At 41.1% G+C, this 27373-nt stretch overlaps 1 protein-coding gene across 5 annotated transcripts in view; it reads left to right on the forward strand.

Annotated features, from left to right (window-relative positions):
- The window catches only part of TMEM25 (transmembrane protein 25), a 311798-nt gene that overhangs the window by 240507 nt on the left and 43918 nt on the right, over positions 1-27373 (forward strand). For all 5 annotated transcript variants that reach the window (XM_044080903.1, XM_044080901.1, XM_044080899.1 and 2 more), the window contains one exon: positions 5383-5483. In XM_044080903.1, coding sequence (XP_043936838.1) covers positions 5383-5483 — 101 coding nt within the window. The remainder of the gene's footprint in view (positions 1-5382; positions 5484-27373) is intronic.

The following is a 27373-nucleotide window of genomic DNA, read 5'->3' on the forward strand; positions in this document are numbered from 1 at the left end:
TGTTTAAACCTATGAGTAATTGGGTGGGTTGTTAATGCGGAGGAATTTTTAAGAAGCCAGGGTGACGTGGGAAACCATGGAATGAGCTTCCGTTGTGAATTTTAGTTTGGCATAAATGAACAGAATATTAAGAGAAGAATGAATGGGATTTATAGAGAACAGCAGTGTATCTGCCTGTCCTATAAGTGATGGACTATGGACTTGCATAGCTGTATGTTGCAGCTTGGAGAAGTCTAGTGTGGTGCTGACTTCACCACTTCTAGTTTCAGTGTGAGACGTAAAGCTGTCATTGTCTACACCATCCAGCAGGGTCAGAAAGGGAATATGATTGACACAGGCACCCTCACCTCACCTGTAACAAAAATAAGCTTGACATCTAAACAATATGGTTGCAAGAAAAAAGAAAGCTTGGTTACTAGCAAATGTAAATAGTTGTGTTTGACAGTGGTTGTGGAGTTATAAGGGGGACTTGTTGGTTATGTGCTTGAGCTGCCACAGCAACACTAGGTATCATCATCTCAGTGAGGCAGTTGGAGAGCATAAGGCTTAATAACACATTTTGTGGGTCAGAATTTTAGCTGAGTACATTATGTAAAGCACCTGAATTTAAGTTGCTTAGTAACTCTGAGGACTTGCTTAGATGCTTATGTTTGATGTGCCACTATAACTGACATGTTCAGAAATTACATCACATTGTTAGTACATTTTTATGGGCAGGGGAATAATGAACATAGCAAGGCCAGTGATAGTGGGAGGGTTATATGTCATATTTTGAAAAGATCTATATTTGCGAATCCTGGTCAGTAGGGATGTACCTGCAGAAATGCCAGTTTGAACTGTGGATAGAAAAGTCCTTGATAATAAACACTTTTATTTACAGATGCTATTTCCATTCATTATATATCACATTGTGGGATCTTTTGATATACACTTGATCACTTTCTGCTGGAGTTGCAGAGTTCCAGGAAATGGTACTTTGCCATTGCTCTTAGGCTTAACACAGAAGGCAACTAAGAACCAAATTAATGTTATGAAAGATGTCCCTTATGGGTCTTCAAATCCTGGAGATTATGAGTGTCAAATTAATACTGATATTTGTGGTGATGCACTGCTATTCTAGCTTGTTTCATTCAACTCCATGTGCCTCATAGCCTTGAACAGTTGTTTGCAAGGGTAAGAGATAGAGCAGGTTCCTTTCCCATACCTCAGAGTGCCTGGCTGCAGTGTGCTATATTTGGGTATTCATGTGTTGGTGTGAGCAGGACTTGCACTGACACAGCATGGTGGATAAGTCTGTACCTAATACTCTTATTGTGGTCACTATACATACACACTTACATCTTGTCTGAGTGCCAGAAATCTCCACCCAGGATAAATTAGAAGGGTTAGGCATACATGGATTGCATTCATCCTTAGAGTGTGGTACCTTTTATGCAGTGTGATGTAGTGCGTCACCCCTTTTCCACCCTTAGCTAAGATGAAGTGGGCTCTCTTGTAGGCCACTAATTACCTATAACACTGTATACCGATGCCTCCCATGTTTTAGTCTAGAGGTCAGAATGTCTTTGGAATTACCTGTAATTCTCCTCTCCCTGCTGACTGCATTTATTTATTTTGGTCAACTTTAACCGACATGCATAAAGCGCATTTTTCTGATTAGATTTTTTGGGGGTTGGGTGATTGGGTGGGGATTATGCCATACCTTTCATGCAGAAGTGTTTGCCCCTATATCTTCATCTTGCAGCACCCTGAGGTAATTCTGAATGTTGCTGGATGATGACCTTTTTAAGGGCACCTTAATGATCCCTTGTTTGCCAACTAGACACTGGCCTAGGAAAAAAAAGGAAAGGGAGAGTAAGACAGTGCAAAGACTCATAAGAAAAAAACTAAGGTCCTGCATCTGAGATACAACTTCAGCTGAGGTCAGTAGGCATGTTTATTGTTTAATATTTCTTCAGTTAGTGAGACATGTAAAAAAAAAAAAAAAAAAAAACTTATTGATTTATAAGTTAAAGTCGCAGGCATTCTCCTTTTCACAATTGTGATTTGAAATTTACATTTTGATGTCTGATTGTGGAAAAAGTAGATATATGATCATATGAGGTTACTAGGGCCCTTACAAGTCTAGCCAAGAGTTTGTCCCCAAAAAAGAAACCTCAGTCAGCACCTGTCACTACTGTCAGTGAGTGACACAGGTGGAACCCCTGGGACAAATTTGTGGTTTTCCAGCCACTCTCAAGGTTGTGCTTGAAGAGGGTCAGCGACATAGTCTGTTTGACATGTATGGGTAGTCTATTCCAGAGACAGGGGCAGCCTCTGGGAGACAAACCTGTCTCTCCAGCAGGTTTTGTTAATGCCACATATTAGATTTAGGCCTTTTGATTGGGTAATGCGTGAGGAGTTAGACTTATGGATATGGAGCATCTCTAGTAGGGCAGGGTCTGAGATTGCCTTATAGGTGAGACACAGATCACTTCTGAGCAATCTGTATGATACCGAGTAGAGTGATAGTGGTTTCAGCCTGTCCACATAGGACAGGTGTTGGAGGCCATGGATTCTGTTTCTCTTTGTGAGGTATTTCTGTGGCCTTTCCAGCTGGTGCAGGTGTTTGGAGAGGTACATACCAAACGGGGTGTTGGACTCATTTATTGGCCTGATGAGGGAGGAGTACAGACAGGTAATAACCTCCTTTTTTCTGGATGCAATCTCTTTACTTATGAGACAAACCAAATAACAGGATTTTCTGACCACTGCTGCTACATGATGGTCGAACGTGAGATTGTTCTCAACCTGTATACCCAGGTCTCTCACCACAGGTTGTGTGCTTAGGGGGTTGCCATTGATGTGATAATCAGTAGGGGCCGTGTTTTTGCTGAATGGTATGATAATACATTTTTTTTGCATTTAACTTAAGACCATAACTTTGGCACCAGTCATTTGTTGCTGTGAGACCCTCTTGTAGTATGTTATCATCATTTAGGCAGTCAGTGACAGCACCCATCTTATAGTCATCAGCAGTGGGGTTCAGCGGGGCTTGGTCTTGGGATATGTAATCTTTAGCATCTTTGTACTAGACTGGGAACAGGATCAGCTGCAGAAGACACTAAGGTAGAATGGACAGAGAGAGAGGGAGATAGAGAATTGAAGCTTCAAAAGAAATATTAAGAGACCTGCATAGTGGGCTGAGAAATGGCATTTAAAGTTTATTGCAGGCAAGGGTTAAGTATTTATCTTAGACTGTAATAATCCTAAACTAGAATACCACCTGGAAGATGTAATGTTAACAGTACAGATCAAGAAGAATATTTGATGTGGTAGCAACAACAAAATTTTACTAGTGGATATAAACTAAGGCAATTAAAATGCTCGACAGTATCCATACTAGAATAGACTCCAGAAACAGAGAGATTATATTACCCACTATCAATCAATGGTCAGGCTAAAGCTTGGAGTACTGTGTTAATACCTTTTGCCAATTTACTGAGCCAAAAATGGAAGTACGGAGTATGGTAAAAGAACTGGAAGTGTGATCTTTAGAAAGGGGAAGAAGAAAAATAAATAGAAATAAAAGAAATTTGTGGGAACAATAAATGCAGAATAATGGTTAGGAGGATGAGGAGAGAGGTTTAAAGGAAGGCAGGACCTAAGCAATTTACATAATGTTGGAATAACTGGAAGTTGTTGAAAGCACATGTATACTGCATGAAAACACTAATGGAAATATTATGAATTGTTTTCTATTATTGATTGTGTGCCTGTGCCACCTTTTACAAATGCTATGTTTAATAAAGATGTTTAAAAATATATCAAGCTAGATGAGAGGGTAATATGAAAGACTGCCTAGGTAATAAAGGGAGTAGAGGACAAGAAGAATAAAGAGAGGTTAGAGGAGCTAAATATGTTCTAGGTTAATGGTAATCGAGAAAGGGGAGAAAAGACATGGATGCACAAGACACTTGGGTGGCAGCGTGATGGAATACAGTTCAAGATGAAAGTCAGAGGAGGGGCAAACCTATAAGATTAAGGATACGAAGTTCAATCTAGATACAAGTACAAACACATGCAACAACTGGAACACACAAAGAGGTACCTTACTAAAAGGATACAAGGCCTAAACAAACATGTCCTACATGGACCGACTTGAAGCCATGTCAGTATATCCTGCAGACTGCTAAGAGGTGACCTGTGTCTGGCATACAAGGCATCCTCTGACCCATTACTGATGGATCTGCTACACTTCAGCAAGTCACATGGCATCAGAAATACTTGGTCTGGGGATCTAAACCTCTTCTGCAACATCAACACAATAGTTTGGAGGGACAGGTATATTTTGCAGAGGGTACCATTACTATGGAACAATCTCCTCATGTACATAAACCAAAGTTCATCCCTGTCCATTTTCAAGCGTAACTTAGATCAATGGATGGGAAAAAGAAAGTATACCCTGGGACTGCCCCCTGTACTACTAATGGACAGATGCATCTCCAAAATGCTTTATGTGATGCATGATTCCCTTCATATTATCTATGGTATGACCCCAGTTATTGTTATTAGGCATAACATATAATTATTGACCATTAGATGGATAAGGCCAATCTATAACCAAATGAGTGGATTATTTTGAGCACAAAAAGGGAAATTGGTTAGGCTTAAAATGGCCCGCAAGGACAGCTAGTCTACTACTTATGAACCTAAGTTCATTTTTCATTGAAGTACTGATGGATGAATGAAGTGGGTTATCTAAGCAGGTAGTAGATTGTTAAAAGACATAATAAATCTTAAGAAAGGCCTGCGATGTCTGTGGACTAGAAAAAGGGAACCTAAGGAGGACTCCTGAATATTACTTGCTAAACAAATACATAATACTTGATAAACAAGTTGTCTTATTCTTCTGTCACAAGTAGATAATGTAGTAACAATATTAACAGCCTTGCTAATAAGTAATTGGTGTACTGTTGTACAGCAGTCCAAGATTGAAGAATGTGGACTGCTTGTTTGGCAAGTAAATGATAAGAATGGTATGTATTTCACTTACTAGTGTAGGAGCATTTGTGTAATGTTAGTAATAATTATCTAGATGCATAAAAAGGAAACATGAAACAGCAAGGCCAAGCTTTTTCTTTGGCATACTAACCAGTGCAAAAACTTCTTACATCACTACAGTTGTTGGTCTTTTTTTTTCACTGTAACATTTGAATAGCTATTTTTGTACTGTAGGTTTCTTCAGCTTGTTGTACTGATTTTTACACTTCTTACTTAATAATGTTCAACTTTACTGGATTTGAACAAAGCTATATAAGCTATTTCCATAAAGTGAACATTTACCTATTTTTGAATATGACCCCTTGTTTTCTATTTATTTATTTTTTTCTCCATTCACAGTGATTTTAAAAACATGAAGTCTGACCATTTTCGGCTGCCTAGAGAAAACATGTCTCTGCCATCAAATCTTCAGTTGAATGATTTGAACAGAATTACAAAAGGTAAATATAACCACTATTGTCATATAGTTTTACAGAAAATTATTTCCATGGCTGTGATTTCCATAAACTGTATTGTTGTAACTAATCCCCACACAAACATTACTTTCTACCAAGGCATGTACTCTGATTTATTTTTTTCATGCAGAAGTTTTGTTTCTTTGCACACTTTTTTTCTGTGGTATGCCCCCAGTTATTCTTATTAGGGGTAACATATAAATGTGAAATTGTTCGATCTCGCCGTTTGTTCTTACACACGGGCTCGGAGCCGATCCTCGGCTCCGAGTCAGCCACATCACCAGCTCAGCATCTTTGAGAAAGCTCGAGGCACAGTTCTATCCCATGATCCTCCTGTGCTAACCCTCAGATCTAGTTTGCCGCTAGCAACAGATCGCATCGTGAGAGGCTCGGGCCAGTATTTTTCATTCTTTATACTATCCTTTTTTTTTTACCTTAGTTAAGGCCTTGTTGTATTTCTGTCAGGACTGACAGTAGGGTTTAAATTGTTAATTTCTGCCTTAACTTATTCTTTTATATATATATTTAGAGATAAGAATTATACATCATTTTAGAAGTGTTATAGTGTGTGATTATATTTATATACATATATACATATATACATATAAGTGTGTTGTTAGTATTTGTTTAGTAGGTATTACAGTATGTCTGAAAAAGCCAAGTCAGGCTTTAAAAAGTGTCAGTGTGGACAAAAGATGTCCATTACTGATAACCATTCTTCCTGTGTCTACTGCCTTGGCCCTCTCCACTTGCAGGAAGACTGTTCCATCTGTCATTCCTTCAGTGGGAGGGTCATGCTAGAAAGGCGCAGGAAGTTGGTGGACAGAGGGTTATTAAAACCCGATTTTCAGGCGGCCCTGGATAAGACTGAACAAGTGTCGAAGTCTTCGAAGGGGTCCAAGTCTTCAAGAGTGTTGGAGCCTAAGTCCTCGGCTCCGAGCACCTCTTTTCAGATTCGGACACCGGCTCCAAAGACCTCGGGGTTGGGCGTCGAATGCTTATCTCTGATCGAGACTCAGGTATTGGAGCTGGTATCGGAGGTACCACCGCCTTCAATCCTTCGCTCGGTGACGGCTTCGGCCCCTTCGACCAGTTCTTCGAGGCCACGTTCCGACTCCAACGTGGACCGAGTGGTACAGAAGTTAATGGAGAACTCGGCTCTGTCCAAATTGATTGAAGTTTCGTCCCAATTGGTTTTGAAACTTGAAGCCCTTCCTGCCCCTGAGACAAATCCTCCTCCGAGACCTGTCGAGTCGTCGGAGCCAGGAATCGAGGAGCCGATGATTGTAGAGCCCTTGGTGCCGAAGCCTCCAGTAGCGCTATCAGCACTGTTGACCTCAACACCTTTGGAACCAGCCGGGGGGTCTCGGAGCCGACGATCTTTCCTTGGTTCCGGGGCAGACAGTCGAACCGAACTTTCGGTTCCGACTCTCCCCCTCGGGGCCTTGGCTCAGATCAGCTTGGATCCGTCCTCAGGGTCGGAGCCCATGGTCCCGGTTCCGGGGAAACTACCGGCTTCTTCGGAACCGATGGGATCCTCGGGCCGGGGCACCGGTGCCTTCGACATCATGAGGAAGGTCTTGTCTGAACAGACACATACGTCATCGGCATCTTCTTCTCCTCCCCCAAAGGGTCCACGTTCTGCTTCTGTACCTTCGGTTCCTACCAAGCATTGAGACCCAATGCCTCAGCCAGCCCCAGAGGGCACCCCTGGTTTCTCGGATGCCTCCCCAGAAGCCCTCTCTGAGGATGTACCAAGGAAAAGATTGTGCAAGAGGAGGCACATTGATTCCCCACAGGAATCTCTGACATCTGATACCGATCTGGATGAAGCAGAAGGGTCCCCACGGTCCCCCTCTGAAGATGTCTCTTTTGCTGACATTTTGGAAATCTTGAAACAGAGGGGACACTGGCAGACCATTGCCCCTTCTGTAGACGAATCGGTATTGCTGAAGGCATTTGGGGCTCAACCTTCTACTTCCTGGGTGACCCCTCCCTTTGACGAACTCATGGACCTGATAACACGAAGGGCGTGGGAGACACCTGATACAGTGGAACCGGTCCCGTGCAGACCCAACAAGTATGTCACGGCCCCTCAAGACAAAATCTTTCTGACTAAAGGAGTGCCAGTGGATACTATGGTGGTGGCGGCAGCCACTAAGAAGGAAATGTCCGAATCATCTTCCTCTGTTCATCCTCCTAATAAGGATTCTAGGACGATGGACAGATATGGGAAGCGCGTGTTTAGTTCGGCGACTTTTTCCATGCGTTCGCTGAACTACCTTACGCATTTCACGCATCTACAGAGAGATCTCCTCAAGGAACTGGGAGATACTCTCCAGGGCAGTACAGATGCTGCTGTCTCTGAGAAAGTGACAGCACACCTTAACACCCTCAACTCCATAGTTAACTCGTACATGAGGCTCATTTCATATGCAGCCGAAGGTTTGAGTAGGGCGGCAGCCTCAGCAATTGCTCTGAGGAGACAATCCTGGCTGCGCCTATGCTCCTTTGCAGAAGCCTTCAAGTCTTCCTTTGCTAACGCCCCTTTTGATGGTGCCTCACTGTTTGATCCCAAAGTAAAGGAGACTCTCACTAGGTGCGAGCAAGAAGGGAAGACCCTGTTTGCCGTAGGGGTCCGTTTTTCCGCCCCATCTAGACCATACCCCAAAGGGCAAAGAGGTGGAAAAATGTGGTTCCGAAAGACTCAGGGATCCTTTCAGCCCACACAGAGTGATGCCCCTCCAGAGGCAGAGGAGGGGGAAGAAATGGAAGACACCGTCCAGGCGGCAGAGGGGGTCCGCAGAATCAGGGCGACAGAGATACGTTCTCTGGGAAGCCCTTTCAGCACTCCTGAGTGCATGCCCGGCTGTCCTACTCTGGAGGCAGTCGGGGGTCATTTGGCTTTATACCCAGTGGCCTGGCTAAATCTTACATCGGATTCCTGGGTAAAAAGCATAGTTACCAGAGGCTACACTATTCCATTTATAAAAATTCCACCTGCCCCCAAAAAGCTCCCAGATGTTCCACCCAGTCTGCGAGACCAGGCAGCCGTAGAAGTAAAAAGGCTGCTCGAAAACAGAGTCATCCAACCAGTCCCGGCGGACCAGAAAGGATCCGGAAGTTACTCAAGGTTCTTTTTAGTTCCAAAGAAAACAGGGGACTGGAGGCCAATTTTGGACCTCAGCAGACTCAACACTTTCGTAAGAAAGGAAAAGTACCGGATGGTCACGCTACAGTCGATCCTTCCTTTCCTACAGGAGGGCAACTGGATGTGCTCTATAGATCTCAAAGACGCGTACTACCATATCAAGTTGGCCAGAGCGTCCAGAGATCACCTGTGCTTCCGGCTGGGAGCCAGTCACTTCCAGTTTCGTGCTCTGCCCTTTGGCCTCACCTCAGCCCCCAGGGTGTTCACCAAATGCATGGCAGTAGTAGCGTCTCACCTGAGACAAATGGGATTCCGAGTGTCTTCTTACCTAGACGACAGGCTCCTGTCCGCCACCACCGAGTATCGTCTTGTGCAAGCCAGGGATTACACCATCAACCTTTGCTCCTCTCTGGGCATAACAGTCAATTTTGGAAAATCTGTCTTATCACCCACACAGCGTATCTCATTTATAGGGGCAGAGTTAGACACTTCCCTGGCTCGAATTTATCTCCCCCCACTAAGAGTTTCAGCCCTCAGCAATCAAATTTCTACCCTTCTTCAGAGCAAGAGAGTCCCTGCTCAACAAATCTTGAGAGTACTAGGAATGATGGCAGCCGCTCTTATCGTAGTTCCCCTAGGCAGAATGCATATGAGGATCCTTCAATGGATGCTATTCGCTCAGTGGTCGTACCTGCAGCTTCCAGTATCTCACGAGATCTTAATCATGAACTCCTGCAAACAGGATCTCCTATGGTGGATGCACAGTCAGGACCTAACAGTAGGTCGACCGTTTGTGTTGCCCAGTCCTATAGCTACTTTAACCACGGACGCCTCCCTGATAGGGTGGGGGGGGACTTTTTCAGGGAAGAACAGTCCAAGGTCAATGGTCCAACTTGGAGTACAACCTGGACATCAATGTCCTAGAGCTGAGGGCAGTGTTTCTTGCATTGCAGCACTTTCACAAGTCCTTACCTCTGGGAACAGTGACAGTTCAGACAGTCAACATGTCAGTATGACACCACACAGTAAAAAATAATCCAGAAAACGACTCAGCCAGTAAATCCAGTAGATTTATTTTCTTAACAGACTTCTCTTCTCCAGCGCCTCGGCAAAAGCCTTTAACAGAGTATAACAAGAACTATTTCTCATTCCATTTTATAATAAAAACAGTTCCAATTAAACAATTAAAAAAGCAATTAAAGCAACCATTTCCAATCCAGTTCTTTATTTAACCCCTTAGGGTATAAAGTATCAAACTTTAAAATAAATAATGCTTCTTTACATTGTAACTTATTTTTAATACATGTGCCTTTTTCACAATATACTTTTTCTAAAATTGTACCTATTAATTTCTTTCCATCACTATTATGATACTTTTTAAAATGTAAGCCTAATGGGCTTTCCATCTTTTCATTTTTAATATTTCTTAAATGTTCTAAAAATCTAACACGGAAACTTCTTTTTGATTCACCTATATAAAATAAATTGCACTCACATTTAAGCACATAAACAATACCTTCTGTGTTACAACTATAACTATCATTTACACTAAATTTCTTTCAATTTATTTGATCAAAAAATTTACTGTTTGGTTACATATACTACAGTGTCCACATGCTTTAAAACCACAATCAGATACACATTTGGTTAATTTTACAGTAGGAAAAATGAAATAAGCATGTACTAACATATCCTTAATACTTTTTCCACACTTATATGACACCATAGGTCTTTGAGGTATCAGTTCTCCTAAAGAAGGATCTTGTGTCAAATATTTCCAATAGAACATAATTATTTTAACTAATTCCTCTGTATACACTCCATAAGTGGTCACAAAAAATATCTTTTCCATTTGTTTATTATATATATTTTTATCTGATCTTCCTCGATACATTATTTGCTTATTACTTTGATTTTTTAATAACAAATTTTTCTTAGCTTGTTCTACATCTTCTGCACTATAGCCTCTTTTAATAAATCTGCTACAAGTTTGTTCAATTTCTAATTCTTTTTGTTGCCTATCACTAGTCAATCTTGTAATACGTGGAAAAAGTATTAAGGATATGTTAGTACATGCTTATTTCATTTTTCCTACTGTAAAATAAACCAAATGTGTATCTGATTGTGGTTTTAAAGCATGTGGACACTGTAGTATATGTAACCAAACAGTACATTTTTTTGATCAAATAAATGGAAAGAAATTTAGTGTAAATGATAGTTATAGTTGTAACACAGAAGGTATTGTTTATGTGCTTAAATGTGAGTGCAATTTATTTTATATAGGTGAATCAAAAAGAAGTTTCCGTGTTAGATTTTTAGAACATTTAAGAAATATTAAAAATGAAAAGATGGAAAGCCCATTAGGCTTACATTTTAAAAAGTATCATAATAGTGATGGAAAGAAATTAATAGGTACAATTTTAGAAAAAGTATATTGTGAAAAAGGCACATGTATTAAAAATAAGTTACAATGTAAAGAAGCATTATTTATTTTAAAGTTTGATACTTTATACCCTAAGGGGTTAAATAGAGAACTGGATTGGAAATGGTTGCTTTAATTGCTTTTTTAATTGTTTAATTGGAACTGTTTTTATTATAAAATGGAATGAGAAATAGTTCTTGTTATACTCTGTTAAAGGCTTTTGCCGAGGCGCTGGAGAAGAGAAGTCTGTTAAGAAAATAAATCTACTGGATTTACTGGCTGAGTCGTTTTCTAGACAACATGTCAGTAGCCTGGTACGTAAACAAACAAGGAGGAACCAGGTCTTATCCATTGTGCAGAGAGGCCCTCAGGATTTGGCAGTGGGCTGTGTCTACCGGACGCTTTCTGATAGCAATGCACATCCCGGGGACATCCAACGTCATTGCGGACAGGTTGAGCAGAGCCATCCTGTTGCCCCACGAGTGGTCCCTCAAATCTCAAGTCGCAGAAAAGATTTTCCGCAGATGGGGCCAGCCTTGCTGCGACCTATTTGCATCCCCATTGAATGCCAAATGCAGAAGCTACTTTGCCCTACTACCCCCTCCGAGGGGTGCCCCCAGGGACGCACTTGTGCACGATTGGCCCCCGGGTCTCCTTTACGCCTTTCCCCCTGTTCTGCTAATTCCCAAATTTCTGCAGAAAGCCAAACGTCTGGAAAGGACCATAATTCTGATAGCCCCATTCTGGCCTCGACAAATCTGGTTCCCCTTCCTTCAAACTCATCAGGTGGAGGAACCGTGGATTCTGGACCCAGTGCCAGATCTGTTGACACACTCATCGGGAGTTCCTCACACATCTCTCAAGTCCCTCAAACTGACAGCTTGGCTGCTCCGCTTCCCATCTTAGCCAGGTCAGATTTATTGTCCCCTGCAGTACAACACATAATTGTATCTTCCCACAAGCCATCCACAAGGAAGCTATACAACAGCAAATGGAAATGTTTTGCGTACTGGGGCCTCGCAGCAAGGTATAGATCTGTCAGGGGCTCCAGTACACAAGATATTAGAGTTTCTTTTGACACTTTTTCATGAAGGAGCATCGACTTCCATGATAAGGGTACAACTTGCGGCTATATCTAATTTTCATGTTGGCCAGGGAGATAGTTCCCTCATGTCCCACAGACTTTGCAAAGCCTTTATGAAAGGTACCTTTCACCTCCGTCCCCCCTTTCGTAATCCAGTGGCCCCATGGAATCTTAACCTGATGTTATCACAGCTCATGTTGCCCCCATTCGAACCAGCCGCCACAACCCTTCTTAAATTTTTATTGTGGAAGACACTTTTTCTGGTTGCCATCATTTCCGCCCGGAGGGTTTCAGAGTTGCAAGCGTTATCTGTCCGGCCCCATATATGATATTTCATCCAGATAGGGTAACATTGCGCACCAATCCATCCTTCCTTCCAAAGATTTCTTCGGTTCAAAATATTAATCAATCGATTGAACTACCCACCTTCTTCAAGAATCACTCCAGTAAGTTGGAATACATGCTGCACAAATTAGATGTCCACAGGCAGCTGAGATTTTACTTACACAGGACAAAGGAATACAGAAAGTCAGACCAACTGTTTGTATCATATGCTGACCAAAGGAAGGGAAAGGCGGTAACAAAAGTTACTTTATCCAAATGGCTCTCAGACTGTATAAATTTCGTATATTCAGAAACAAAGCAACAACTCTCCTTTAAACCCAAGGCTCATTCTACGGGGGCGATTGCTACTTCTTTAGCCCATACCGCCCGCTTGCCATTAGATACCATTTGTGTGGTGGCAACTTGGGCAAAACCACATACTTTCATCGCTCACTACAAATTAGATAAAAACTCCACAGACAGGGCAACGTTTGGTTCCACTGTTCTCAGGAATGTTCTCCCGTGAGCCACCCAGGATAAAGGAGCTAGGGACACTACCCGTGTGTAAGAACAAATGGCGAAATCGAACAATTTCACATAAAGAAGTTATGTTCTTACCATAACGTTCCATGTGAATTGTTCATCTCGCCTTTGTTCTTACATTCCCCCCCTCCATCCCCCGTCATGCGCTCTTGAAGAACGGGTAAGACTGCATTCGGGTTCAGTCTTCTCTAGATATTGTTATTCTTGAGCTTCCTAGTGTACATCAGGAATGGCATCTTTTCTCTTCTATTGATGACAATGCATCAGACAGTGTGGTTGTGTTTTTTCTGTGCTCTTAGGGCACAGTAACTAGTGGGATTCTTCTGGTGTTAGCAAACTAGATCTGAGGGGTTAGCACAGGAGGATCATGGGATAGAACTGTGCCTCGAGCTTTCTCGAAGATGCTGAGCTGGTGGTGTAGCCGACTCGGAGCCGAGGATCGGCTCCGAACCCGTGTGTCAGAACAAAGGTGAGATGAACAATTCACATGGAACGTTATGGTAAGAACATAACTTCTTTTTATTGACCATTAGATGGGTAAGGCCAATCTATAACCAAATGAGTGGATTGTTTTGAGCACAAAAAGGGAAGTTGGCTAGGCTTAAAATGGGCCACAAGGACAGCTAGTCTACTACTTATGAACCTAAGTACATTTTTCATTGAAGTACTGATGGATGAATGAAGTGGGTTATCTAAGCAGGTAGTAGATTGTTCTGATGACTGTCTACCATTTTTGTTTTTCACATGGCGAATCAACTCATTTGCTATTCTGATTAAGGTCAGGATGTTAAGGAGTGATGCTATCATATTGCAGATCTTGGGGTATTTATTTAGCCTATTCCTATATTTCATCCATACTTTGGATGGGCTTGAAGTGGCCATTAGAGGAAAGGTTGAGTTTATCAACTGCACTTACACCTGTCATAAAATGCCTGTGTCTGCAGTTACTTATGCAACTTTCACTGCAGTTTTCTCAGTCTTCAATGAGGATGCTGCTACAAATGAAGTGGGAATACTCTCGACACTCCTGTGAGGAAGGCAGGCTAATCCTGTCTGTTTCTCTAGCATAAAGACCATTGCTTAAAGCTTAATTGCCAGCACAGTATGCAGATATGTAGACCCTGCATCATTAAGTTTACTGTTCCAGGTCACTTTTTGATAGTTTTGTTAATGATAGTGATAATTTACATTTTGTTCCATTTGTTTGTTAGTGTTGTTTAGCACCCAGTCCCTTCCTGTGCAGAGTTACCCTTTGGCCTCCCTTCCATGCAGTGAAGCTTTTCATTTAAGCATTAGCATTAATGAGCCATGTGTGGGAGAAACCCTAGAGCACCAGAAAATTACCAGGTAGGAGGAGCATGAACAGAGAGTCCAGGGAATATCCCCATCTGCTGGGTGAGAATGATGCGCTTCCATTCCTCCCTGAGTCATCACAGGTTGCATGTCAGTAGTGACATAGGATCGTAGGATCATAAGGAGGTTTGTACCACCAAAAAAAGAAGCCACTCAGTATTTCCAGCTGCCCCCAAAAATCCTGTAAGCACGAGTGAAGTGACATACTGTTTATTACAAAAAACAAGAAATCACATAAAGCGCTTTTCATCAGGCCACATAGCCCAACTTCTTCAGATATTCATTCAACATAAAACATTGACTATATAGGAAGTGAAAGTGTCAGCTGGTTCCTGGAGCAAACAGGAATCAGCTGTTCTTAAAGAGGCACTCACCCTCATTCATTACCTGAAATGTAGCTTGAACAGCTCTCATCTACACAATTGTTTAAAAACAATATTTCAAAATAGTAAATAAATAGTGTAAAATGACATAAAAACAATATTTGTCTGTTATAAAATGTTAATGCAGTTAATATTAAAGTTAAAAAGTGTATATGAGGTGTATATATGTGTATGTCCAAAAGATGTATATGTGTGCATACGTGTCACCGTATGTATAATGTTAATATTTAAGAGGAGGTGTAAAGAATGTAACAAGACATAAAACACTTTATATATACCATTGCATTTTAGTTTACTTGACTTACAGCTCCTACCTTTTAGGTTCTTGCTGCTACTTTTGTTTATGTGTTTTATGTCACCTCATATACTACATATTACTACTACAGTAGCCTTAGCTATATGGGTTATATCCTGCATAGGATACAACACCTGGCCAACTTCCAAAGCTTAAGAGCACCTTCCACACACTCAAACCTTTAAAACCTGAGAAGAGCTAAAGAAATAAGCCCTTCAGAGCTTTTCCTTCCAACAAAGAGTGCCAGTCTCAAACATCTTAAACTAACTGCCTGGATGATTCATTTCTGGTTCCTTTTAGGCACCTCTTTCTTGAGAATGTGCTGCAGGCATTAAAAGATTCAAGAAAACCCTGCTACTAGGAAATCTTATGTTGGTAAGTGGAAAAAAAATCTGTTTGGTGCCTAGCCAATAACCAGGGTCCCATCAGGGATTATGTACCACTGGTGCTCAAGTATTTGTGTGCATTACTATCCTCTGGCCTGTTATTCCTGTATCAGGGTATGTCTTGCAACCATTTCAGCATGTCTGCCCATGGATCCTCCACTTTTTTATCTCTTTCAGTAAAACAGTTTCTGAAGAAAGTTTTGTACCTGAGACCTCCTTGTAAATAGGTTGTTCCTTAGAATCTTAACCTTGTGCTGGAAAAGTGAACCGTGTCTTCATTTGAACCTACTTATCAAACTGTTCTTCTCATTGCTCTGACATCTGCAAGAAGAGCATCTGAGTTGCAAGTTCTCATGGTGGGTGAACCCTATCTGGTCTTCACAGTAAAAACAACTCTCTCATTTATGCCTAGAGTTCTTTCAGAGCTTACTTTGAATCAAGCCATCAATCCCCTGGTGTTCTAGCCAGATTCTCAAAACTGGGTAGGAAGGATTTTACATACCCTGGATGTACGTAGGTGATTCAGGTACAACCTTGATAGAACCAAGTACTTTAGAAAAGCAGCTCAGCTGAAAGTATATTGTGTTGGGAGAAAGAAGTAACAACATGTATTAAAACAAGACTATTTCCAGGTGGCTATACTCAGCCACTGCCTTTGTTTTTTTCACACCATTGTAGACCAGTTCCTGGCAGTATAAAGGCTCATTCTACTAGAACTTTGGCTTCTTTGATGGAATATTGGAAAAGGGGTGGTCTCTAGAAATATTCTCGAGGTAGCTACATGGTCCTCTATAAATACTTTTATAAGGCATTACAAATTTGATTCCTTTTCTCGGTCCATCACAGGCTTTGCTAGGACCATTCTCCAAGGACTGCTAGGTCCACATCCTTCCTCCTCCCTGGGTTGGATAGGCTAGGGCAATCAACTCATTTAGTTTAAAGGCTACTGCAACAGTATGAATGATGATCATCATACAGTTGTGTAAGTTGCAGTTAGCCACAACAGTTGAAGTTCACATTCCTTACATCTGCGGTAGTTGCACCCATCCAGCAACCGTTACATCAGTGTATACTTTTATTTATAGTTAGTTGTTGGGTTGCATAATTATTTGTTATGTATACATAACTTTTAGAGGTTCAGGAGGAGTACACTTCTTTACTTTTGGGCAAGAAAGCCCTGAAGAAAACTTCACCCTGATTATTGATTTCCTTCTACATGGCTGCCCAATTCGCATGGGAGTGAAGATGTGAAAGGGAGACAAAGCTTTTGGAAGCCAGCTGTTTGTTCTTTCCTGGGCAGGACACAACCCATATAGCCTAAAGGCCTCTGTAGCTGTGAGGAATTCATACATCTACTGTTATGGTTAATTGCAACCTGCACAACTGTACTTTCTTCATTTTCTGAATATGTTAAAGATTTTGAACAGGAAAATGATTGTAATGGACAACTTCCACTTTCTGTCCTCATTTTTCTGATTCTGTCTCAGAGGAAAGTGTTTCTTATGATAGTCCCTTTGAAGGATTTTCTTTTTCTGAAACCATAGCCAGAATGAATCAGTTGTTTCAGTGAACACATAATGATATTCCACTGTCTTTAATGAAATATAATTTATTACCATTGGAATTTCCTGAGCTTACTCCAGTTCCTCCTGTTTTTCCAGCTTTGGAAGATGTTTTTATTACAGCCTGTAACTTGCCTGATAGCAAGCCTGCTGCCCCTAAGAAAGCAGATCAGTCTTGTAAATGCTTATTTTCTAACCCTACCTCTGATAGACATCTGGTAAATGCTAACCACCCCTCCCCATAAGGATGAGAAAGCTTTTGAAGATTTAGGAAAAAGTGTATTCTTCTGCAAGACTTATTTTTAGAATTCTTAGTTGTCAAGCTCACATGTTGAACGTTTATGCTTACTTTTTTTGACAATATGAATAACATTGCAGCTTATGTTCCCTTTTCTGAGGAAAACTCAATATTGGATTATCATATTGCTTCTGTGTCTCAAACAAATAACCACTCTTTGAAGTGTGCTCCTTCCAGAGCAACCACTACTGGAACAGTTATGAGGAGGTTTACTTGGTTACATACTCAAAATCTTTTTGGGGATGGTAAAGCTGAAATTCAGAATTCTCCTGTAGATGGAGAAGTTGTTTCTCAACCATCTGTTGCTGTGGTCCTTAAAACGTCTAATGAAAGAGGTAAGCTGATTCAGGGCGATTAATGAGATTTTCAGCCTTCCTTTGAAGGTTGCACCTTACTCCCCCCCCCCCCCCGAAACAAGGACCATTGAAGTTTGAATGACTGTTTGCAGGATGTACCTCCCATCCCACCCTAGCAAGCCTTTAACTCTTCTACCAGAATCTGACTTCATTTCTCTCTCTCTCTCACACAGGAGATGGTCTCTGACAAATTTATTCTGAGAGTGATTCATCGAAGGCAAAGATCGAATTCAGAATCCCTCCTTCCCTTTCAGGGGATTCCTCTTTATCCAACAGATCAGGACTTCCTTTTTCCCACCTGTCATTCAGCATCTGCTTACTTGGGGTGGGGGGGGGGGATTGAAGCTGTCCCTCCTTTTCTATTGGAGAAAGGTTTTTGTTCAAAAATGTTTTTAGTACTAAAGAAAGAAGCTTCATGGACCAGTCTTAGACCTCCCCTTTCTAAACCAGTTTGTGAAAGTTACAAAGTTCAAAATATTATCCCTCAAATCCCCCTATAAGTTTTTTAGTGATCCTAGATTTAAAGGCCTATCACATTCCTGTAGCTCAAGATTTCGGACATTTCTTAAGGTTTTCTTTATCTGGATCCCACTTTCAGATCTCTGCATTACCCTGTGGGTCATCCATTGCTCCAAGGATGATCACAAAGTAAGTAACTGCAGTGGTAGCATGCTACAGACTGCAAGGTATTCACATTGTACTTTATACGGCTTGCTTATTTTTGCAGTCTTTTTTAAGTTTTCAAATGTCAGGAATCACCCACTTGAGTGAGATGAGATCTTCACTTATTGAGGTTTCAGAAGAACATTCAAAAATCTTGCTTGACTCCTTCTCACAGGATTATTTTCCTGAAGTGTCACCTAGATACATCAGTTCAAATAGCTTTTCTTCCACAGGAAAAAGTAGATCTGTAGCTAGATCTGTTTCTAAGATTTTTCAGTCCGAGGCTTCAGCAAGGGAATTTCTTAGGATACTAGGATTCATGGCATTTTTTATTCTCATGATTCCCCTAGCCAGACTCCATACAAGAAATTCAGTAGTGTCTACAATTAATGTAGTCCTAACATCAACACCTTCTGACTTTTTCATAGGTGTATACTAGGCTAATGTCTACAAGAGTCTTTACAAACCTAGCCGTGCAACCCAACCCAACCCAGTTTTGTCCCCAGGTCCCTTGGACGCTTATATGGTGGTGAATGTTGAAGTGGTTGCTAACGGTTATGTGGAGGGTATGTTAGTTGGGGATTAATTTACTTACTGTTGACTTCTGTCCATCAGTGACATAGAGGCCAGACTGTGTTGAAATTCAGATTCCTGTGTTAGGATTTGTAAAGCGGGAAGGAAATCCTTTGGTTGAGAGAACAGTTTTATTTGAAGCAATGTATCCCAGTTTCTGTTCCAGCTTCAGTAACTACAGGCACTTTAGACTTTGCTTGAGGAGTGTTATCTGTGGGAGTAAAAGTGCTGTGTGTGGGAGTAAAACTGCAATGTCTGTGGAAAAATGGTCAGACCAAACTTGAAAAAGATGTTAGCAATAATCAGTGCTATCAGCTCTGTCATTCATCTGTGGTCCCTCAGGTGGTTATGGATAGAACCACTGTGATGTGGTACATTGAGGAACCAGGTCTTAATCTCCGTACAGACTAACTGTGTTAATTTGGGATGTAGCTTTTAAGTACAGTCGCACTCTACAAGCATCTTACATTCTGTCAGAGCAAAACTGTGTGGCAGACAAGCTGAGCAAGACCAGGACAGACCCTCATGAATGAACATTGAATCGGGCATCTTACAGGATTTGATCCATCTGTGGGGAGCACCTCAGGTAGAGCTGTTTGCCTGTATTCACAAAAAACAGCTGTCGCAGTTCTGTTCCGGCACTCCTTGCAAAGAAGCCTGGAAACAGATGCCTTTTGTTTTCCTTGGACATGAATGTTTGTGTATGTTTTTGCATCCTTTCTACCAATAAGCAGGGTCTTTCTGAAGATTCAGAAGGACTCTCTAAAGATCATTGTGTCGATCCCCCTTTGGCCCAGGCCTCAGTGGTTTTTCTTCATTTGGAAATGGTTAAGAGCAATTACCCCAAACTTACATACAGGCTGGACTTATACAGGAAAGGGGGTACATCCCAGCTTGAAACAACTTCAGTTATCTGCCTGGATGATAGCTTCGGTATCTTTAAGGCACCTATTTTCTGTGGATGTGCAGTAGATATTAAAGGAGGTAAAGAAACCTCCTTCCAGGAAGTTCTACATTAGTAAATGGAAAACATTTTCTAGTTGGTGCCATAACTAGAACCAGGTTCCTTTTAAGGTTAATATTCCTGTCGTTCTACAGTATTTGTGCGAGTTATTTTTACCTGGCCTTTCACATTTTTCTACATGTATTTTTCTCAACAAAAACCATTTATTAAGGTGTAATTTGCTCCTTTTCTTTTGTAAGGATCTCACATCCAGTTCTTTTATCTGCTTTACAGTATTCGATACTTCAGTTACACTTGGTTTAGATTTTGATTTCCATTTGCTAGTAATTGCTTTTTTGGCAGCCAATAATATTAAACTTAGTAAGGCCTTACTATGTTTTGGCTATTCAGATCCAGCATTCAAGTGTAAAAGCATCATTTCCTTTGTTACAACCATTTTATTCCCCAACATTTTTGCAAGAAGTACTCTGTATTAACAAAATCTGCCAATTATTTCGATTCCCCCCAAAAAACATTTTCACATTTACTGCTGTTCTGACAGAAATTGTATTGTTTTTAAATGTTTTTTTTTTATTTTTATTATTTTTTTTTTTATCTCAAGCCTGACATTTGTAGGAAAAAAAGTTTAGAGAAGGTATAAAGTCAATTGCCAATACAAGTGAATTCACTGCAGAGTTGAACACTTTTGCAAATTACACCACAAGGTTAGCTTTCTGAATTCATAAACAGCTCTACCACACTGCTTTTGTTATCTCTCCATTCGTAAGGGTTATGCAAGGTGTACGTATCATATACACCTTGTGCTAACCTTTTAGAATTCCCCCTTAGTTTAAATAGGTGAGTGAGTGGATGCCAGATTACTACTTTTGAAATTTTGTGAAACATTATAATAATGTAGCAAGCTATCAGTTCCTGCAGATATGAGAATCTTGGTTCACAGATTGGGGAATGTACATTGGCTGAAGAGATAGAAAAGGTGACCTCTATTTAATTAGTAGGGCACATATGCACAACAAGGGGGTACCTTCTGTGGGTCTATGTCATATAATCGAATGTTCAACTCCGCGAACCTCCATTCATCGAGCCAAAAACAGCAAAAGTGCATGTCAGCAAACATGAACTTCAGTGAATTTCTAAAACAGGGAATGGCATTAGTTGGCCAACATCAGGAAATTTGCCCTTTTCCCCAATGTAGTGCGATCTCGCACAGTCTCCCACCTGGGTGAGTTTGACATACTGCAGTTTGTCTGATGGTCACAGTGTTGGCCAATTTATGCCATTCCCTGTTTTAGAAATTCACTGAACTTCACATTTGCTGTTTTTGGCTCGATTAATGGAAGTTCGCAAGGTTGAACGTTCGATTATATGACATAGACCTTCTTGTACTATACATATTTAGAACCCAATGGAGATAGTGTAAACCATGACAGAAGGTCGCAGACACTGGAAAGCTGTTTGTTCCAGTTCAGGCCACTATTTGAGGTTAAGTCATACTTCATCATCAGCTCCCTTTTTCCCATGCTCTATATGAGGTACAGGTGTTGCATTAACTTATCTCAATTCAATGGCATTGTTATACCTTCTTCAGTGATCATGCCTGACTGTCGCAGTTATTCTCTCAAGCAATCCATCTTTCTATTGGCTGAATCCCCTCATTTCCTTTTCCTTCTTTTCTGTCTCTCCCAAATTGTCTTCATCAGATTGTATTCTGCTTTCCTGCACATGTGCTCTAACCACTGTAATCTCTTCACTTGGAGCTACTGTGGCTTCTGTTCTGATGTCATATTTTTTCATTTGCCCCACATTGTGCATCCTACCACCCATCTCAGACACTTCATGTCCATCACTTCTCAACTGCTCTGCCTTCACTGCTCGGGTTTCTGTACATCACAATACTACTGTATTGTTTTCATACCATGCAGTAGTACCGGTCACACCACTGTTTTGTGCACCCTACTTTTCAGTTTCTTTGGCATTCTTCTTTTACAAACTGCCCCTGACTCACTGTGCCAGTTGGCTGCAGCTCCTCTGATTCTAGCTTTAACCTCCTCATTCAGACTTCGCTTCTCCTCAACTATCCCTCTGAGATACTTTAAGCCATTAACCTGTTCCACTACTTTCCTTCTTTCTCAATTTTCTGCTTCAGATTTCCCCCATTTGCTGCCATAAAAACTGTCTCGTCTGTACTTAGTTTCATCCCACATGCCTTGAAGTTTTGTATTCCATTCCCATAACAGTTGCTGAAGTTCCTGTTCTGAGTCTGCTTATAATGCCACATTGTCTGTGTACAGCAGCTTTGTTGATCTGCCCCATCCAACCTGTTTGCTAATGTAGTCTGTCACCAGTCTGAAAAGCAGTGTGCTGAGAGCTGAAACTTGGTGCACACCCACTCTCACTGGGAACCCCTTTGCAAGCCTGAACATTGTTCGTACTTGTGTCACTGGGTCCCTGTATATAGCCTGCACTAATTCTGCCAGTGTTTCCAGGATTTTGACCCATCACAGGGCTACCCCAGTCAGATTTATTCTAACCTTGTTATATGATTTCTCCCAGTCTAAGAATGACCACTTGGACTCTTTCTTCATCTCTATTTTCTTCTCAGTTATTTTTTACACTGCAGACGTCATGTCATTTGTGCTGCATATTGAGCTGAATCTGAACTGCTAAGTTCCCATCTTTTTTCTGTTATTCTGCATATTTGTTTATCAGTCATACTCTCCAGCCATTCTTCATTCAGTGTAACAAGAATTTGATACCTCTGTACTACCTACATTTATGAAGGTCCCCTTTGGTTTAATACAATGGCACTAGAATGTTTATTTTACAGTCATCTGAGTACATTCAGGCAGCAGTTGCTGGAAAACATGAGGTGATTGAAAGAACTGGAATAAGATTGGAATGAATGTCTATCTGTTAATTACCCAGAACTGTGCTGAATAAGTGCTGGTCTCTCATTTATGTGCCAAATCTTCTTGTACATTTTAGAAATAAAGTCTGTACACACTGTAGTTCGGTTAAGTATGCTTTATTATGTACAGTGAAAGTGGATGTCAACAATATCCAAATACTGTTTCCAATAACAGTGCTGATAAACTGAAACAGTCCTCTGCATTTATATTCATATTTCTTTTATAAACTAAATCAGTCTGCAGAAATTCTGTAATATTCTGGAAAGCTGGATAGCAGTGCTGCTATTTCTTTCCTCCTGAATAGTATCATTAATATTCTGGAATGCTTAATATTTGACTTGACTTCTGCACTCACTGTCGATTGTCTGTGATGCTTTCTGAGGACTGCACTGCCATAATAAGTAAGAAAAGAACATGAAAATACTAAATATCTATTTACAGTAAACACCAGCATTTTTGTCACAAGAAATATTAAAATAAGACAGATGAATAGATTCACACAATTACAGAAAAACAGTACTTAACTAATCTCACTATATTTTCCTAACTGATTTAGAAAATTGATATCCCTGGTCACTTACTAGATAGAGCAAGGCAAGATGAAGTAGGTGAGGGATCCTTCTATGTCAGATTCCTAGAAACAGACGGCTGCTGAGACTTCTCCCTCCTCTAATATTAAAACATTATTTCTGTACAGAGTTACATCACATACATCTGGTCATCTGACTTCTGGTTCCCATGCAACCCCCCCCCCCCTTGCCAGAAACTGCCAGAATTTAGCACTTATGTATCAATAATACAGACACACAGCCTTGCTAAGATCTGCTGCAGCTCCTGGAAGTCATGAAACAATTTCAGACTTCTATCCTTTCAGAGTGGCAATTGGTTCACCCCAATGACAATGCAGGAAGCTCCCTAGTACAGACTTTTTGTCTCTGGCTACATTCAAAACTGTGAGATAACATATTTATGACCTATACCCAGTAATTTAATTTTCTTGCTATTTCTCAAAGTCAGATGGATTGAGATTTACCTGTTCTGTTCCAGTATCCTCTGTTACAATATATACATTTAAACAGTTACATAGGTTCATAGATTGGTACAGTTACTATAATGCATGTCCATTTATTTTCTGCCCTGAAGGGCACACTGTTGATACATTTTTAACACAAGCAGCTTTACAAATATATTTTTCAACACAAGCGTCTGTACAAATCAGTTTAATATTCAAATAACATATAATGCTTTACTAAATTCCAGCTAGCTGTGCTAGCATATGATACACATCCACTGCTCTACTTCTCCTGGCATAGTTGGCAATAACTCCGATCATCACAACTAGGACAAGGGGTTATTGTACAGAGAGTGACTCCTGAAAGATGTCTGTTCCCAGATTCATTTTTTTAAGTGTTTTGAGTTTCTTATACCATGACTGGAATGGACCTCATTCCTTAGGGTACACTTAGAGTTCATGAAATTAATATTTTCAGTCTTTAATGTTCACCAAGAGTGCTCTTCTGAGCACCTGCAATATGCCCAAAATTGCCTCCTTCTGCAGTTCATATAGAGTTACATGTATTGGTAGTATATTTAAATATGATTGAAAATTATTTTCCGTTATTCCTGTTGTTCCTACTATTTGAACTGTTATATTTCTACCACATTTCTCTAATTTCTGCTTGCAGATTCTGGTATTTTATGACTTTGTCTCTCACAGTATGTAAGTCACTGTAATTGCTAAGTGTAGCAATTTCAATGATCAATGCTACTTTTGCCTTTTTTCTTTAACTACTTACTATATTTGGTTTTCTTGGATCTATTTTTGAACTGTTGGTAATAGGTATTCCCATGTGATATAAACATCAGCATTCTCTACAGTGCTTTATGGTTTGTGTTTCCAGTTCCTCTCAGCTACTTCTGTATTGTAATGTTTGCACAATCCCCAGTGTAACAGTCTTGTCACATTTTGTCTTTGAGTGTATAGACCCTCAGCCGTGACCACAAGGAGAAGTGATAAAGCAGCCAATAATATCAGGGCATACTGACAAATACTTCTGGCCATAGTCCATGGTATTCCTTTTGTAAGCCATATAAGCATAAAGTATACAAGGAGATTTATGCTGAATTTTTGTTGTCAAATTATTGTAAAATACATAAGAGGGCACAGCAGGATGTATGAGCAGCGTCAGTAGGTTGGTAAAGCAGGAGACAAATCTAAAGCTTCTTTGCTGCTGTTGGCTGATACTGAGGAGCCCTTTTAGAAGGTTGCTATGGATATTTTGAGGCCTGTTAATACCCCAGACACAACAGGTAAGAGTCCATGGTCTTGATAGTGGACTAAGCTGCTTGGTGACCTGAGGCAGTGACCTTGTCTTCTATTGAGGCATAAAAGGTGGCAAGTATCCTGTTAGAAGTTTTCACCAGGATGGTGTTTTCTCAGGAAATGCTGACAGAAGAGCTAACTTTATTAGGCCATTGACATGTTTCATAGGTTGGTACTAGGCTGTTGGTCCTAGGGCCTATATAAGCCTAGTCATAACAATTCCCTGGCTATTTCTTCCCACAATATTTACTTCCCTGGATCCCTGTCTAACAGGGTGACTGACGTGATCCCCGGGGTGAATTTCCTATCTCCCATCCAATCATCAAGGTTCCTTTTGAAGAGGGCCAAAGAGGCGCTCTGCTTGACATGTATGGGCAGTCTATTCCAGAGTCTGGGGAGTCTCTGGGTCAGGAACCTATCCCTCCAGCATGTCTTGTTCATTGTGATGACAAAATTTAGATCCCTGGAGTGTGTGTCTCTGAGTGATTGGGATTTCTTTAAGTGTAGCATGTCCAACACCTCTGGGTTTGACATGGCCTTGTATGTTAAGCGGAGATCGCCTCTGAGTAGATGATATGTGACAGAATATAGGTGGAGTTTTTTTAGATGGTCAGCATAGGGCATTTGCTTTAGGCCAGTGATTCTTTTAGTGAGGTATTTCTGCGGCCTTTCCAATTGTTGCAGTTGTTTTGAGGGGTGCATACCAAATGGGGGGTTGTATTCTATAATGGGTCTAATGAGGGATGAGTACAGTGGGACAATGACTTCCTTTTTTTCTGGATGAAAAACCCTTAGTGATGAGGTGTGCCACATAGAAGGATTTCCTGACTGTTGTGGTGATGTAGTTATCTAAGGTGAGACCACTGTCCGCCTGTGTCCCCAAGTCTCTTATCACACTTTTGGTGTTTAGTGTACTGCCACATATGTGGTAATTCACGGGTACATGTTTTTTTCCCAAAGGGGATAACTATACATTTTTTGGCATTCAGCTTGAGCTCATGGCTATGGCACCAAGCAGCTGTTTCTGTGAGGCCATTTTGTAGAGTATCCGCATAATTTGGGGATTCAATAATGGCTCCCAGTTTGCAGTCATCTGTGAACTTTGTTAACCAGAGTCCCTTAGTGTTGGCCTGTACTTCGGAGAAGTAGATGCCAATCAAGAGCGGTCCCAGGACTAAACCCTGAGGTACTCCATTTGTCACTTTTCTGGAGCTGGATTTGGAGTCGGCTACTTTTACAGTGTGGGTTCTGTCAGTAAGTCAGTTGGCAACCCATAGAGTGACATAGGGATTAATGCCCAGCTTAGTAAGTTTATCTAAAATTCCAGAGTGGGGGATGGTGTCGAAGGCCTTGGCGAGGTGCAGATAGGCTTTGTGGACCACCTTACCCTTGTCCACAGCTCTGGAGACTGATTTGAAGAGGTCAATCAGGTTCAGGAGATAAGATCGGCCCTTCACGAACCTAAACTGCGTGGGGTCCAGCATTTGAAGGTTGCCAATGTCTTTGGTTATAAGTTCCATGAACGTTCCATGGCCTTGCAGATCAGACTCGTCAGACTGATGAGGCAGTAGTTCCCGGGATCCAAGGTGGATCCTCCCTTGTGGAGTGGGATAACTGTAGCTGTGCGCCACTCATTGGGCACGAAGCCTGAGGTGAGGCTATGCTTAAACATGACACGTAGGTGAGGTGCCAGGTAGTTCTGTGGGATAAAAGGGGTTAAAAAGCCAGTACCTACCATCCACAAGCAAATAGTTTGGTAGCCGGATTGATCTCTACTGTTCAGACCATGTTGAGAGGATTCACAAGGCAGTTTGCTTGTCTTGTCTCTTTCTTGCATATATGGAGGTACCTTAAGAATCCTCAGATTTTAGACAGAATAATCATTTGGGAGGGACTGTAGATTTAATTCATGATGAATGGGAAGGTGAGTGTGATTCCCACAAGTATTCTGTTGTGGAGTACATTCTGAGTTTCACAAGTAATCTTAAGGTGCACTTGGGATTGTTGTCAAAAAAGTAATTGTCCTTTTTCCTTCTTAAAAGAGTAAGCTGCAGGCAGCATGTGGGGTCATTTCACTGCTGTGAGAAAGGAAAGCAGTGTTAGTTATGGGGTGGAGTTGCTGGGCTGGAGCTAAAACACAAACTTTGTTAACATAATGAAGCACTACTATGATAGAGAGTCAGGGATACTCAGCATTTGCAGTTGGTTGCAGGAGGAATCATGAAAAAATATTGTGGTTAACCTTGTCTGTGAGGGTCAGTCTGGCACTTCAGTGGATGAGTTTGT

The sequence above is a fragment of the Protopterus annectens genome, chromosome 8.part0 (assembly GCF_019279795.1).
Source record: "Protopterus annectens isolate FY-2018-M chromosome 8.part0, PAN1.0, whole genome shotgun sequence".
NCBI classification, from domain to species: Eukaryota; Metazoa; Chordata; order Ceratodontiformes; family Protopteridae; genus Protopterus; species Protopterus annectens.